The 16,302-nt window shown below is 49.5% G+C and overlaps 1 protein-coding gene across 1 annotated transcript; it reads left to right on the top strand.

Moving 5' to 3' along the window:
* The first annotated feature begins 5,036 nt into the window (after positions 1-5,036).
* HAP1 (huntingtin associated protein 1) lies at positions 5,037-16,094 on the top strand. Its single transcript, XM_042781115.1, is given in 7 exon segments — positions 5,037-5,073; positions 10,212-10,259; positions 10,262-10,492; positions 11,982-12,081; positions 12,975-13,078; positions 13,665-13,755; positions 16,040-16,094. Coding segments are annotated over 7 exon segments (666 nt in total).
* The last annotated feature ends 208 nt before the right edge of the window (positions 16,095-16,302 follow it).

The raw sequence follows: 16,302 nt of genomic DNA, 5'->3' as shown, positions 1-16,302 counted from the left end.
AAAAAGAGGGAAAATACTGTGTAGTTACAGAACTTCTAACTGGTGAGGAAGTCAAGAGAGTTGAAAGATAGAATGGACTGTTCTAAACTCAGGGAGAAAATTATAAATCACAGGGTAACCTCAAAGAAAAATGATCAACCTTCATATCACAATAAAAAAGAGGAAAAGCACAAATATTTAGCAAACACTAAAACAATAGCAATAAAGGAAACGATAACATGATACATAAACATGATATGAGCTCAGAAAATTATATGGAACAAAGAAACCAGGAACACCATGAAAAAACACATAACAAAATGGCAGCAATCAATTCATACTTGCTGATAATTACACTGAATGTTAATGGATTAAATGCATCACTCAAGAGGTGGAGAGTTGCAGACTGGATAAGAAAACAAAACCCATCAAAATGCTGTCTACAAGAGACACATCTTAGAGATAAAGATAAAAATAGACTAAAAATCAAAGGTTGAAAAAAGATATATCAACCAAACGGCAACCAAAAAAGAGCAGGAGTGGTAATATTAATTTCTGATGTTGGACTCAGCCATTCCATTACTACATATATATCCTAAAGAAGTGAGAGCCGGGTCAAGAACAGACATATGCGCACCCAAGTTCACTGCAGCACTATTTACAATAATAGCCAAAAGATGGAAAGAACTTAGGTGTCCATCAACTGAAGAATGGATAACCAAACTATGGTACATACACACAATGGAATACTATGCAACCCTGAAGAATAACGTAGAATCTGAAAAGTGCTGCATAATGTGGATGAACTTGGAGGACATTATGCTGAGTGAAATAAGTCAATCATAGATGGACAAATATTATATTAGTCTGTTATTGTAAAGAGTCAAGGAAAGGTTTATATATGGAAGGATATTTTCTTGGTTGGTTACCAGGGGGAATACTGTTGGATAGGTAAAGACAAGTATTGATTTGGGTGAAGAGAAGGGCAATGTATCAAATGTGAGTGATCAACACTGTGGCACTGAGGAAGAGGAATACATAGAGAGGTACATGGGAGGTACAGAAGACAAAGATGAACCCTTCTGCACATACACTACTGTGTTGTCAGTGAGGGCAAACACGGGTATACGGGTGGATAGATGGGTGGACAGACTGAACTATTAGGCATGTCTATGCAGGGGTGAGTGTGCCCACGATCATGTATAGGGTTGGCAGACAATGTTACTACAAGTGTATTGCTATATTCTGTAAGAACTCCCAGGTGTATGGTAGAGCTGACAAGGGACAAGATTGTAGTCACTTCTTGGCCACATCCAGCTACCCAGAGGGAGTGAGTAGTTGGACCTGTGGGCTTGGGACCATAGTCGCAGGGGACATCAAGCTCAATTGGTATAACATACACACAAGACATTATTCCACATCCTATGTTGGTGAATAGTGACTGGGATCTTAAAAGCTTGCAAGCTGCCGTCTAGATGCAATGAGGGGTTTCTCCTCGTCCAGAGCAAAGAAGAATAAAGAAAACCAAAGACACCTGGAAATAATTAGTCCAGGGGACCGGTACACCATGTGATTCTCAACCTATATGACTATGAGACCAGAAGAACTAGTTGGTGCCTGGCTACCACTGTCAACCACTCGGAGGAGTATCTATGTAGGAGATCCTGGATAGAGTGGGAGAAGAATGTGGAACAAAACTCAAAATCATTTGAAAAAAAAAAAAAAAGGGACCAGGTTTGCTGGTCTGATAGAGCCTAGTGGAACCACTGAGACTATGGCCCTTACCTGTCCTTAAGGTCTGGAATTGAACCCACAACTGTGGCTTCCAGCCAGACAAAAGACAGGCATATGAGGTAAACATTTACACTAGGTAGATATACTCCTTGGAGAGAACAATCATGGGAGAATAGAAGGGCTGTGTATGCACAGGGAGACAGCTCAGAGGGCAGGAGTGCATGGAGGGAAGGACACAGAGAAGAGGTAACTATGGGGAGGAAGTGTGAGGGGAGCTGTTGCATTGTGGTAAATTATAGTCAATATCGTGAGACAAAGTATATGTGAGCTGCTGTACGGAAAGTGAATTTTCTCTGTAAACTTTCACCCAAATCACAATAAAAAAAAAAAAAAGTGAACGATAACACCCGTGAGGAACACACGCTTCAGAACAGTCAACCAGAGGAGAACGAAAGAGAGCACTTGCTCAAAGTTCAGAAGGCCAGGAGGGGCAGGAAAGATGGGTGAATGGAAACAGGGAACCCAGGGAGGAAGTGGGAAGCGTGGTGTTACACTGAGGGGATGCAACTAATGTCACAAAACAAAATGTGTGTAAATTGTTGAATGGGAAACTAATCTGCTCTGTAAACTTTTACCTAAACCACAATAATTTTTTTTTAAATTTAAGTTAAAAGAAAAAGCTATCATCTTTTTAAGAGCTAAAATTGCTCTTAAAAAAAGTAAGTTATTAAAATAAGTCCTACGCTGAAAAATGTTAAAACTTATCTATACAACCTTGTTCCAGAAAGAATGTAAGTTGGCTAAAGGATACAATCAATAAGATAAAATAGTTAGGATTCCATCTAATTATTTATACTTCGCTGTAAAACATTTAATCTAAATTTTTTAATCAAACAAATTATTTATACTTTGATCAATGCCCATCTAGAAAATATGGAGAGATATGGCTCAACCCAGCACAGAGGGGGGAGATTTAAGAAATTATGTTGACTCCAAGTTCCCAGTGAAGCTGTGGGAAACAAATCAAAAGGCAGTCTTAGTCTGTATTGATAGAAGTTTAATGTCTCCCACAAGGAAAGTGAGACCCACTCTGCACTGGCTGAATTCATTGTCATTCATTCACTCATTCATTTATTCATCAAATGTTTCCCAAGGGTCTGCTCTTTGCCACATATTGTTCAGCCTCTGGGGATAGAGAGACCCCAACACTCTAATCTTTCAGAAGGAAAAAGGACGACAAACCAATATAAGCAATGGAGTAAGCATTGTAGTTAGGAATCTGTGCAGGGTTCAGAGGAGCCAGAGAAGTGAGGATCATTTCAACCCAGCAAGGAAATGGGTGCCATTGGAAGAAAAAAGTTTACTGGATACCAGGGAGGTCATGGGAGCTCTGGTGTCTAAGACATTTGACTGCTAACCAGAAGGCTGGTGCTTCAAACCCAACAGTCACTCCTCAGAAGGAAGGTTGGGCAATCTACTTCTGTAGTGATACCGCTTCGGAAACCCAAGGAGGAGTTGCTATGAGTCAGACCTGACTCGATGGCAGTGAGTTTGGTTTGTTTAGGGAGGGCACAGCATTGCTGGCAGTGGGAACAGCAAAGACAAAGAGACAGGAACCTGGGTGGAGAGTTCAGGAAATGGCAGTGGGTTGATATGATGCATCGAGAGTGGGAGGGGGTGATGCATTGAGAAACAAGGCTGGACAATGAGGCAAAAGTCAGATGCGGAGGGTCTTGTGGACTGACTAAAGCATGTAAACTTGATCTTGGATAAGAGAGGGTAGGGGCATCTGTCCACCACCTATCTCAACTGTGACCACCAATCCACACAGTGGTGACTCGCATGTTGTATGCTGCTGGAAGATACTTCACTGGTATTTCAAGTACCAACAGGGTCACTCATGGTGAACAGGTTGCAGTGGAACTTCCTGATTAAGACAGACTAGGAAGAAGGGCCTGGTGAAAATTAGCCAGTGGAAACCCTATGGACCACATAAAATATTGTTCGATATCCTACTGGAAGATGATGCCCCTCGGTTGGAAGGCATAAAAACACACAATGGCTGCAACATAGACTCAAGCATGCCGATGACTGTTAAAATGTGCAGGGCAGGCAACGCTGTTGTACATGGGATCACCATGAGTCAGTCAGCTCAGTGGCTACCAACAGCAGGGCCTTCTAGAAGGGTTTAACCAAAAGGCAGTGGCTACTTTAGGGGGTTCGACTCTGACCTGGGGTTATTCTTGGAGAGCCTGTGACCACACCCATCGCTGACTGAGCTTCCCTTGCATCTGGCTCTGTGCTAAGTGATTTCCTCACAACCGTGTGGTTGGAGATATTTAACCTTATGTTTTACTCTTGTGGCAGAGGAAATTCAAGGGCCTGCCTACTAACACTGTTGTTTTTAATAACAATAGTAACAGCAGTTACCATTGGTTGAGTCCTCATTACGTGCTACATGCTTTTCTGCATCATCTCAGTTAAGCCCCACAGCTCTGTCAGGTGTATAAAATGAAGGTAAATTATACAAGATGAAGTCCTGCAGACTCAGAGAGGGGAGCACCAGAGTCTAGATTTGACCCGCAATGCCTGACTCTAAATCCCAAAGGACTTCATCCACCCACCCATCCCCAAGATTGGGATCTTGAGTCAGAGTCTGACTGAGGCTGTGGCCCCAGTGGTAATCCCTGAGCTGCCCTGGAGTGCCTCAGATAAAACCAGTGAGGAGTGGTGGTCTGGGGAAAAACAAACTAGCAGAAGACCTATTAGATGTTTACAGAGCACAGGAGGGTGCAGCCTCACTCTGGGGACCTCAGAGGACAGAACTAGAAATGAGGAAGTGAGAGTGGAGGTGGGAGTAAGAACTACAAAGAAGAGTAGTTTTGCTCAAAACTGAAATCTCAAGGAAGACTTTTCTAGAATGAGGGCCACTAAAAGTATTCAAGCAAAGGCTGGAGGGCCAGCTGGTGGGAAGGCTGGGGGAGAGATTTCTGCGTCTGTAGGAAGCATTGGTGAAGTCACTCAAGGCCTTTCAGTGGGCCCTTGGGCCTCGGGCACAGGTGTGGCATTGGGACACCTGTGGTAATAGGGACCTCAAGGTGCCATTCCTCTGCCTGGCATCACACCTGTTCTTCACCCAGTGCTTAAGGAGCTAACACCCCTCTCTAATTCACAGGCCTCTCTCCTCTGCATCCCCCAGCAGAGTTAACCCTTCCCTTTCGGGGCATGCACACAGCACTTTGTAGATCCCTTGCTGGGAGGGCTGTTTGTGTCCATCTTCTCTACCAATAACAGTTACCACTGTTGATCGAGCACTTGAAATGATGGAGCACCCGCTCATCCTCAAATCAATGCTGCAAGGTGGGTATTTTTATGCCCATTTCACACATGGAAAAAAGGAGCTCAGAAAGGCAGAGTTGCACGCGGGAGTCAAGCTCGTGAAGAGCTTGGTGGGTTGGGATTTGAACTCAGGTTGGGATTTCAACCCAGGTTGACCCCTCGTCTTTCCTTTATGTTGTCTTTAGCTGCCATGGAGTTGGGCCTGACTCATGGTCCCAAGAACAATAGGATGAAACGCAGCCCCATTCAGCACCATCCCCATAACGAGTTGCTAACTGGGCCATTGTGATCCATAAGGTTTTCACTGGCTTATTTTCAGAAGTAGATCCAGAACCAAAACCAAACTCACTGCCATTGAGTTGGATCTGACTCATGGTGACCCCTCCTTGGGTTTCTGAGGCAAAATCACTACAGAAGTAGATTGCCCAACCTTCCTTCCGAGGAGTGGCTGGTGGGTTTGAACCGCCAGCCTTCTGGTTAGCAGTCAAGTGCCTTAAGCACTACGCCACCAGAGCTCCCCAGAGGTAGATCATCAGGCCTTTTTTCCCTACTTGGTCTCTTGTAAGGAGTTCTAGTGGCATAGTCCACTCTGAGGAAAGAAGACTGGCAATCTACTTCCCTAAAGATTTACTGCCTCAGAAACCCAATGGGGGTTCCTGTGAGTCAGAATGGACTTGATGGCAGTGAGCTTGGTTTGTTTTTGGTTAGAAGGTAAAGCATTTGTCTGCTAACCAGAAGGTTGGTGGTTCAAACCCACCAGCTGCTCCATGGGATGAAGAGAAATCTTCTGTAAAGATTTACAGCCTTGGAAACCCAATGGAGGTCAATATGAGTCAAAATGGAGTGGATGGCAATGGGTGGGTGGCCTTTTGTGGATTGTAGTAGGCTGTGTGGGGTGGGAATGTGGGTTGGCACTGCCCTCTGGTGGTTGCAACCAGAGTTGCCAGGTTCCCACATCATGAGCCAGAGGTGATCCTAGAGCCTAAACGTCCCCCAACTTCATTCCTGTCGTCTCTACCCCGTTTCCTTCTCCTTCACCTCAGACTTCTCAGAGGGCCTCAAGACTGCATCCTCATAGGACAGCGACAATTCAATTCAACAAACATTTATTCAGCTGGGATTTAATGGGTTCCCACGGTTTGCCCAGCTCTGTGCTTGCTTGATGTTGGGGCTGAAGAGATGTGCGAGACACAGTGAGACAGTTCAGGAGGCTGCAGGCTGGAGGCTGGTGGGGGAGTGCCAGAGCTGCAGCCTAGATTGATTAAAAAATAACCTCAACCTGGAAACAATCCAGATATCCATCAAGGGCAGAATGGATAAGTAAATTGTAAGGTATCTATACAATGGGACCGTGCTCAACAATGCAAAGGAATAAAATGACCAACACATGCAAAACTTGGATACACCTCAAAAGTATTACAGTAAGTGGAAGAAACCAAGCCTGAAGACCCATTATGTGAAGTCGATTCTAGCTTATAGAAATCCTGTAGGGACAGAGTAGAATTGTCTTGTAGGGTTTCCGAAGCTATAAATCCTTATGGAAGCAGACTGCCACAGCTTTCTCCCCTGGAGCAGCTAGTGGGTTCAAACCACTGACCTTCTTGCTTAGTAGATGAACCCCTTAACCACTGTGCCACCAGGGCTCCTTTGTGGAAGAAGCCAGATACAATAAAAGTACACACTGCACTATTCCATTTAAATGAAATTCTAGAATAGACAAAACTGATCTATGGTAATAGCATCAGATCAGTAGCTATTTCCAGGGGTTGGGAATTGACTGGAAGGGGGCAAGAGGAAAACATTCTGGGTTGATGGAAATAGTCTATGTCTTGATATGCATTCTGTGAAACTGACTGCCCAGTTCATTTAAGACCTCAGGATTTCACTGCATGTAAATTTCGTCTCATCTTAAGAGATAGCAAAGATCTTAAGTCATATACAAATGTGGGCATGGATGGATGAGGTGATATGACATGCAATGGCTAAAAATGCATGCAGAAGTGATTCCCACACATAACCATAGGTACACATCAATGATGGTAGTACATTGCAGCGGTCTTTTTCCAGGCTCCCTGCTTCCACCTCTGCCCCCTTAACTCAAAACTCCAAGAGAACAGGGATCAATTTCTTTAATTTCCTGCTCTAACCCAAGGGTCCAGCACAATGCCTGACATATATAGCAGACCATCAATAAATATTTGTCAATAGAAGAAAACATTCTTGTTTCACTGGGCAGGGAGTTGGTACAAGGGACACTTGGATCCTCCTCCCTGGGTCATGTCTCCAGTTCCATACTGTGTTATAGATACCTGGTCCCAAAAGCACAGTGTCAGGGTTAGGAAGTCCCAGGCACAGACTGTGGGCAGAAACCCCTGTCCTGGGCTTAGGCCAGGAGTAGGGGATGAAGGTAGGGGTAACTGGTATTCCTTAGCTCAGACAGAAGTATGAGAGGTTCACTCCCCTCAGGGCGACCATGCAGTGTGTGTGTGGGGGGTGTCACAGTAATCTGAGAAGAGAAGAGAGGCCTCAATTTGGAAAACAGCAGAAGGGCTGAAAAAGAAAGGGCACAGTCAGGAAATATTCAGGAGGTAAACTGAGCAGAAGGAGCTCTGGTGGTGCAAAGGGTTCAGCTCTCCCCTCCTAACAGAAAGATTGGCTGTTGGAACTCACCCAGTGTTCCTTGGGAGAAAGACCTGGTGATCTGCTCCAGTAAAGATTACAGCCCAGAAAAATGTACAGGCCAGTTCTGCTCTCTTACATGGGGTTGCTCTGAGCTGGGATCCACTAGAGCTCCTAACAACAGCCACAACTTCAACGGAACTTGGTGACTAAGATTAGGGGCTGGGGAGAAAGAGATGGAGGCACCAGGAATGATCCTACACAAAAAGAGTCAGTGCCACTGCCTCCTGTTTCTGGTCTGTAGGTTCCTCCAGTGCAAAGGCCCAGGCACAGCCACCGGACTGCTCGGAGGTCCCACAGTTCATTCAGCACTTATAGGTGGCCCTCCTGGGCTGCGGGTTCTGACACAATTTCCATCTGAGGGGGACGGATCTGGTCTTGGAGATCCCCACTGATCACTCCAGGGGCCAGAGCAGTCTTCACAGGAAAAAGACATTAAAGTTGGGCCTGAAGAACAGGCGTTTGCAGGTTGACAGGAGGTGGGAAAAGGGTAGTAAGAGAAAAGCATGAGGAAAGACCTTATGATGAAGAGGGCGGAGAGGGCTGTCGGAGGGGCACCAGCACCGGGTGTGAGCGGTAGGACCAGGTTAAGACCGCCAAGCTGGGCCAGGACTTGAAAGTCGTCCTGGAGTTTGGATTTCCCTGTCAGTCAATGTGAAAAGACAAATTACTGCTCTAATTCATAGGTCAACCTGGGCCATATTTAAAAAGTTAGGCTGATTTTCAGATAATTTTGGATATTTCTTCTCAGATGTTGTTATTATTTCTGGTGTTAGTTTTCATAGGGTCGGCTCTGACTCATGATGATTTTACAGATAACAGAATAAATCATTACCTGGCCTGTGTCAGGAGCTCTGGTGGCTTAGTGCCTAAGGCACTTGACTGCTAACCAGAAGGCTGGCGGTTCAAACCCACCAGCCACTCCTCGGAAGGAAGGTTGGACAATCTACTATCCATAGCATATCACCTCGGAAACCCAAGGAGGGGTCGCTATGAGTCAGATTCGACTCCACGGCAGTGCGTTTGGTTTTTTGGTTTGACCTGTGTCATCTTCATGGGCACACAAAAAACAAGTTAGGTTGACTAGGGGGTGGCTGGACAGACATCAGGGAAGGCAGCTGAAAACTCTTATGGTGGGAGTGGATTTCAAGCCCCTATTAGCGACCCGGGGAAGTCAGTGTACCCCAACCCTGCCCTTCCCCAACCATCACCACCACCCAGCGGCAGCTTTGGCCAGAACCATTTGCCTGAGGTAGAGATGGGGTGGGGGGTAGGGTGGAGGGTGTTGTCCTTTTCTCTGAACCCAAGTCAAGGAAGAAGCTCTGCAGTGGTTAAAGCATTTGGCTGCTGACCAAAAGGTGAGTGGTTCAAATCCACCAGCCACTCCGTGGGAGAAAGATGAGGCAGTCTGCTTCCATAAAGATTTATAGGCTTGGAAACCCTATGGGACAGTTCTACTCTGTCCGATAAGGTTGCTATGAGTCAGAATCGACTCAATGGCAGTGGGTTGGTGTTCTGGTTACCTAGTGCCGCTCTGACAAGATTATACCACAAATGGGATGGTTTTAACAAACAGGAGTTTATTGTTACAATTTGGAGGTTTTAAATCCAAGTTCAAAGGGCCAGGCTCTAGGGGCTGGGTGAAAGCCCCTGAACCTTGGGGTCCAGCTTTGCCTCCTGCTCCCAGCCCACTGGAGCTAGAGGTGTTTCTTCACTCAGACAGCTGCTGGCTGCTGAGGCTGAGAAGCCCCAAGGTTGATAAGTAAAAAGGCACAGTCCCGATGTTACCGATCCACACGGCAGGCCATGAACTTAAGTCCATAAGTCCCAAGGTCAGCAGAGCATAGCAGGCTGCTGAGCAATGGCACAGCTCCATGTAGGGTCCAACCATGCCATAGGCTAGAGACCATTCTCAAAGCTTCTCCTTAAATACAGGAAGTAGACCATATCCCAAAGGCAGCTACTCAGCTGCTTGTGGTAGAGCCCACCATGGAGTTGATTGCCAGTCTCATCATGAGGAATAACTACCACCAGCTGCCAAGCCATTCAACCAGGCCCAGCCAAGTTGACACACAAACATAACCATCACAGTTGGGTTGGGTTTAAGCTCAAGGAACCAACTAGAAGTCTCATTCGCCTCTTTTTTACACAACCACCCGCTCCGCACCACCCCCAGGCCCAGGCACCACTTCTGTCCTCCCTCCCCGCGCGTGGCAGGGGTAGTAAAGGCCTGGCTGCAGCAGCCCCCTGCGGACTCGGGGTGCGCTCTAACGACCCAGGCTGAGCTGCAGGGCAAACAGGCCCGGCCGGCGGATCCAGCTGCACGCACCGCTGCACCCCCGCTGCAGCCAGCCCCGCTCCAGCCCCAGCCTCGACCGCCCCCGCGCAGGCACCTGGGGCTGGATCCCGAGCCAGAGTCGCATCAGCTTCCAAGTCCCTATCCGGCTCAGGACCCCCAGTAGGTGTTTGCCTGGCCTCAGAGACTGAAGCCGAGGCAGGAGCCCCACCCGCATCCGCCTTCCCCGCGGTCCAGGGGATGCCCAATCCGTGTTGGGCCACTGGGACGCGTGGTGGATCTGCTTCATAATCCAAGGATCCCTTGGTACCGGAGTCACCGGCCTGAGGACTGACAAGGCGGCGGGCATCTGCAAGACGCCGGCTGCCTTCACCTGCCGGCGGCCGGGAGTGTCCAGCCCGGAGCGCGCAGCCTTCATTCGGGAGCTGGAGGAAGGTGAACGAAGTCCCCTGGACCCTAGAGCAGGTAGGACAAGGGCAGCTCCAGGTTCAAGAGAAGCAACAGCTGAGGAAGAGCTTTGTGCACATTGTAAACTGCTGAACAGAAGCATTAAGGAGCGCTGGTGGTGCAGCGCCTAAGGCGTTTGACTGCTAACCAGAAGGTTGGCAGTTCAAATCCACCAGCCACTCTGTGGAAGGTGGACTGGGCAATCTACTTCCGTAAAGATGTACGGCCTCGGAAACCAAGGGGGTCGTTATGAGTCAGAATGGACTCTATGGCAGTGAGTTTGGATTTTCAGTGCCCCCCCCCACACACACCCCAGTACAGAAGCTCTGGGTCTCTTCTAAGCCTGTCTCTTCCTGTCAGTTGGGAGGAAGGGAGGGAATGGGGTGGAAGCAAGGAGGAGATGGCACCAAGAGCTGCCACAGTCCTGGCTCCCCATGCACCGGGACAGGGACAGTTACGCAGTGGCTGTGCTCAGCTCTGTCCCGGGCATCGTGAGTGAGGTACAGCCTTTGTCCCTGGGGATGCACACCCAAGGTGGCAACAGTCAAACTCATGCTGTTCCTTCACCTCCAACCCTTCCTTGCCTGGGTTCCTCAGCTCTCTGAATGACCCTGCTGGCCCCCAGGCCCCTGAATCAGGAGGCAGTCCTCTCACCTCCTGCTGCTTCTACCTCAGGAATTGCTCAGGTCTCCACCTCCCACCCACTCTGGCTGCCTCAAGCCCAGGCCAGCTGAACAACTGTTGTTGTTAGGTGCCATCGGGTTGGTTCTGATTCATGGCAACCCTATGTACCATGGAATGAAGCAATTGCAGTAGCCTCTTAACTGGCCCTCCCGCCTCCACTCCACTGCCCGTCCGCACACAGCGTGAATGAGTTTTCTAAAACCTAATCTGACCCTGTCACTCTGTGTAACTCTTCAGCATAGTTTCTCATTGGCCGAAGTGTCTCCCAGCCTCCCTACCATGGTCTCTGTGCTCTGGCTCTGCCATGCCTCTGCTGTGTCTTGTGATAGTTGCTTTCAGGCTTTTCCACATTCTGCCTGCTCCAGTGTCCTTCCTTCTTTGCCTGGCCGAACCTCACTTGCTCTGTGGAGGTCTTAGCTTAGTGGTTGGTCCCTTCCTCCAGAAAGCCTTCCCAGACCTTGCAAGGCTGGGCTGGGCACTGCAGGCACACACCCTATCCGCCCTGTATATTTGCGCCTTCTTAGCCTTCTTAGCCTTTGCTGTGCGTTATTGTAATTTTTTTTTTTTTTTTTTTCTCTGCACTAGACCGGAGCTCAGTGAAGGAGCAACCAGGCTTTATTGACAGCTCATGCCATTGCCTGGCCCAGTGTCAGCCCATAAACATTTATGGAAAAGAAGACCTGGCTGAGGAGTTGCTAGGCCCTGTGGAACCCCATGGAACTTGGCAGGAGCTGCCGGGTGGGGTGGGTGGAGGAATTTGGGAGGACCGGAACTGTCCCTGGGGGTCAGGGGAATGAGGGCTGACCTGCTCTGCTCCCCGCAGCAGAGGCCAGCCAACAGATGGCTGAGCTGTCAGAGGAGATGGTGCTCAGGATGGAGAGCCAGGACCAGTGGAAGAGGAGGTTAGCCAGCTGTGGGCCCAGGTCGGGGAACAGGGTGTGTGTGGGGCTCCTCTTCTCCTGTCCTGCCCCTGTGGGACCTGTCTTAGCTATCTAATACTGCTACAACAGAAGTGGATGGCTTTAACAAACAAATTTATCTTCTCACAGTTTAGGAGGCACTCTGGTGGCATAGTGCCTAAGTCATTTGACTGCTAACCAGAAGGCTGGTGGTTCAAACCTACCAGCTACTCCTTGGAAGGAAGACTGGACAGTAGAGATACTGCCTCGGAAACCCAAGGAGGGGTTGCTATGAGTTGAAGTCTGAAATCAGGGTGTCAGCTCTAGGGGGAGTGTTTCTTTGTTGGTTCTGAGGGAACGTCCTTATTTCTTGGCACCTTGATCACCTTCATGTGGGATGGTATCTCTTCTCCCATTTTTGCTCTGCTCACTTCTTCAATCCCTTTCATAGCTCAAAAGAGATTGATTCAAAACACACCCTATAGTAATCCTACCTCACAAACATAATAAAGTCAACCCATTCCTAAATGGAATTGTAACCACTGGCATAGAGGTTGGGATTTACAACATATAATTTTGAGGGACAAGATTCAATGCATAACAGGACCCCAGCTCCCTTCTCATGCTCCCTTCTCTGCTCCCAGCTCAGCCACGCCCAGTGTCCCTTCCCAAGCCAGAGTCAGAGTTGGAAGGGACCTCAAGGAGCCCCTTAACCTGTCTCCTCATTGCCCCAAGGAGGGAACCAAGGCCCAGAGAAGATCACAAGGTCTGCCAGGAACCAGGCTGCAGGACCCCCTCCCTCTGCCACCTTATTTGATCTTCTGTGGGACTTCTTATTAGGGGCCACCAAAGACTCACCAATGTCCTTGAAAAGACTTTCTAGGAGGTGAAGGTGCACGGGAGTGAGGGAAGCTTAGGTGGGGGTTTACCAGTCTTGGGTCTTTCCATTATGGGGCCGAGACTGAGAAGTCACAGCAGGGGCTGGCTTCGGAAAAAGAAATCCAGATGTAGTTCCAAGAAGGGAGAGACCCTCCTTGGCTTCGGCCCCAGCTCTTGTGAACTCCTGGCACAGAGTGGGGGCCTGAGGCTGTGGCCAGCTTTCTGGCTGTCATGAGAGAACAATACTGGGCAGGTAGGGATGGGGTCTTGACCCTTTCTGTATCCTCAGTGTCTGGCATAGGGCCTGGCAGGTCACCATTTGGGTCTGGAGTCCAGGCCTCTTCCTTCTGATCTCCCCCCAGGGGCGAGGGCAGGAGAGGTACACTGGGTTGGTGCACCTGGTCCCAGCAGAGCCTGTGGGTGGGTCTCAACTACAGGACTTGTGGGGAAAGCACCTGGCATGTGGCAGCATGCTGACTGAGGCTGAGGAAGAGGTGAAGACCCTCCACCAGCAAGCCCAGAGTCCACCAGCTCCGTTATCCTACACAGACACCATGTCTCTGCTGAGCACCCTCCCCTGGCTGCCCGCCTTCCCCAAGAAACCCTTTAGAGATCAGCACCCTGTGTGTGTTGGCCTTGCTGGCTGGTTTCCACCCTCAGCCCTGGTCTGTGCCAGGAAGTATGGTGGGGTTCCGTAGGGGTCCTCGCAATTTTCCCTTTTCCACTGTAGGAAGCCCTTCCTGGTTTCCAGGAGGCCCTGGCTGAGGAGCTCAAAACTATAAGGAGGATCATATTAGACCCCATGTTTTCTATGGAAAGGTGCATTGTTGAGATGCCTAGCCCCTGCCTGACCCCCAGTCACCCCCAGGAGGACCCACTGTTCCCACCTCAGGGCAGGGGCTTATCTTCCCCCTCTGATCTTCCTTTATCCATGATCCCCCTCCTCCTGTTTCCCTCACTCTTCCCTGCCCAGGCTCTTCCACTCACCACCCTTGTCCCTGTCCACATGGTCTTGGTCCATCACTTTTCCCCAGGACTTTTTGCATGGCTGGGCTCCAGGGACTTGGTGGTTTCAGCATCCTCAGTCTCTGTATAGTGAAGGGTCTTTTCTCTGTTGAAGGAATTATGAACTCTGAGGGAGACCTCAAACCTGGAGTAAGCCGGTGGGGGCTTCTCTATCACCTGCTCTCTACCTTCCAACAGCCAGATAACCCACCGCAGCTGGTGCTGTGACCCTGCACCACTGGAGAAGGCCTTGTTCTTTGGGTTGAGGGGCTTGCAGTTTTTATGGGAAGGAGCTACCCCCTTTTCCTTCAAATCTTGGCCACCTGATTTAAGGCTGCTCCAAGTGGGGCCCGAAGCCTTCCCTTCAGTTGACCAGAGGCTGAGGGGTGAATGAGCACTGGTCCAGAAGCTGGGAACACTTGGGATTGAGTCCCAGCTTGGTCCCTTTACTGGCTGTGTGTCCTTGGGCATGTCACTTGACCTGTCTGAGCCTTACTAAAATGGACTTGTTTCTATGACAACTAGCTGTGGGGTGGGTTGGGAAGGTTAAATAATGAAGGAGGAAGGCTGAGAGGGTATTATCCATACTGGTCTGTTCCATGCAGCAGGATAGGGTTGCTAGAGAAAGGCAGGGCCCATGTACTGTTGGGAGCCATTCTTCCTCCTTCATTCAGGAGCAGGTACCGGGCATTTAAAGTCATGAGGCCAGTATCCAGCTCCCCTCTCCCTGGCTGGGACACAGCTGGGGATTAGCCATCAGGGTTTATGTGTAGACTGGTGGAGGCAGGAGAGCTCACAGAGGGCTGGGATGGGGGCGGGCTGGTGATTGGTCTTTTCTCTTCAGTGCCTTTTGTGAGAGACATCCTATGGCTGGGGAAGAGGGTGGCTGAGGGTCCCAGCTGGGGTTCTCTTGCACGACTATGGAAAGACTTTCCTGTCTCCCTCCCCAGATAGAAGCAATGCTACTTTGAGGGCGGCAGCAGCAACAGAGGTTCGGGGCTGAGGAGGGCTTGATGGCAGCAGGGGGTTTTGTACCCCTGGAAGATTTCATGCCTGCAGACTTCAATGAAAGGTGAGGACAGGTGAGCCCCCCAGTGCTCATTTACCCCTGCCTGGCCCCACCCAGCATGTTGCTTATTTGCATGGACTTTGCCTATCATTTGCATAGGTACCTCAGGGCCCCCACAGTTGGAAAAGTGCCTCAATGCTCTTTTACATGGAATTTACATAAGAGTCCAACTCTCTACCCCCTTTTCTCCTGGAGGCTGGGCTAGGGATCAGGGCTGGGACTGCAGCCCCCCACTGCACCTCAGTTTCCTGTCTCTGCTCACCTCTCTCCCCCATCCCATCCCACCCTACTTCCCCCACCCCTACTTCTTTCTCCCACCCCACCATGCATCCCCATCCCCAAGGCTCCCAACCCTGCTGCAATGGCAGCAGCAAACCAAAATAAACATGGCGGGGAGGGGGTGGGAGGGATGGAATTGGGATCGCATAGCAGCAGCCCAGGTGCCCATCCAGGACTTTTGGAGGTTGGAAGGGGACAAGGTTAACCAAGCTCTCGGGACCTGGGAGGAAGAGCGGCCTTCTGGGGCCACCCAGGCCATTAGGATGAAGGCTTCTGCCATCAACGGCTGCAGTTGGACCAGTCCCCTGGGTGAGTTGGAAGGTGGGCTAGGATCTCCTGCAGGGTTGAGGATGAGTGGGTCAGGGTCTCTTCACTCAGCTAGAAAACCCCGATGGTTGGTGAGCCATACTTAATAGGTACTGGCCATGTGCTGGGTCGAGTGAGACCTGCCTTTAAGGAGCTCATGGTGACCCCAACAATGACTGACTGATGCTTACATGGGTCAGACCCTCAGCTAAGGGTCTAACCCTTTATATGCGTCATCTCCTTTAATTCTACACACTTTTAGGTAGGTATTATTATCCCTATTTAAGGAAATTGAGGTTCAGAGAGTTACTTGTTCAAGGGTACTCAGCTAGGAGTGAATCTGGGCCTATTCTATCACTCCTTCTCCACAGGGCCTTCCCTGGCCTAGTCTTCCCCTCTGATTCTGTCCTAATGCCTATTCACCCTACTGCCCTCCTGGGTCAGCTCTGAAGTTCGTAGCCTATTGGAAGCCTCCACCATGGCCTTCCTCTCTGACTAGGGGAGCAGCACTGTCTCATGATCTCACAGGGACACTGTATAAGGTTGTGCAGATTGTAAACTGAACAGTGGCCTCTGTGGCCACATGCAGGTCACGTGGACAACTTGCATGACCATCAATGTTAGCTCTCCGTCTCCTTCCAATACAGCTGACCAAGGTGCAGCCCTTGCCCACTGCCCAGCCCAGCCCTGTGGGCCCCGGTCCCCAG

This window comes from Orycteropus afer, unplaced genomic scaffold (assembly GCF_000298275.1).
Source record: "Orycteropus afer afer isolate SDZICR_OR568_19922 unplaced genomic scaffold, OryAfe1.0 scaffold00085, whole genome shotgun sequence".
Lineage (NCBI taxonomy): Eukaryota > Metazoa > Chordata > Mammalia > Tubulidentata > Orycteropodidae > Orycteropus > Orycteropus afer.
The sequence above is the reverse complement of the archived record's forward strand: the minus strand, read 5'-3'. Positions and strand labels throughout refer to the sequence as shown.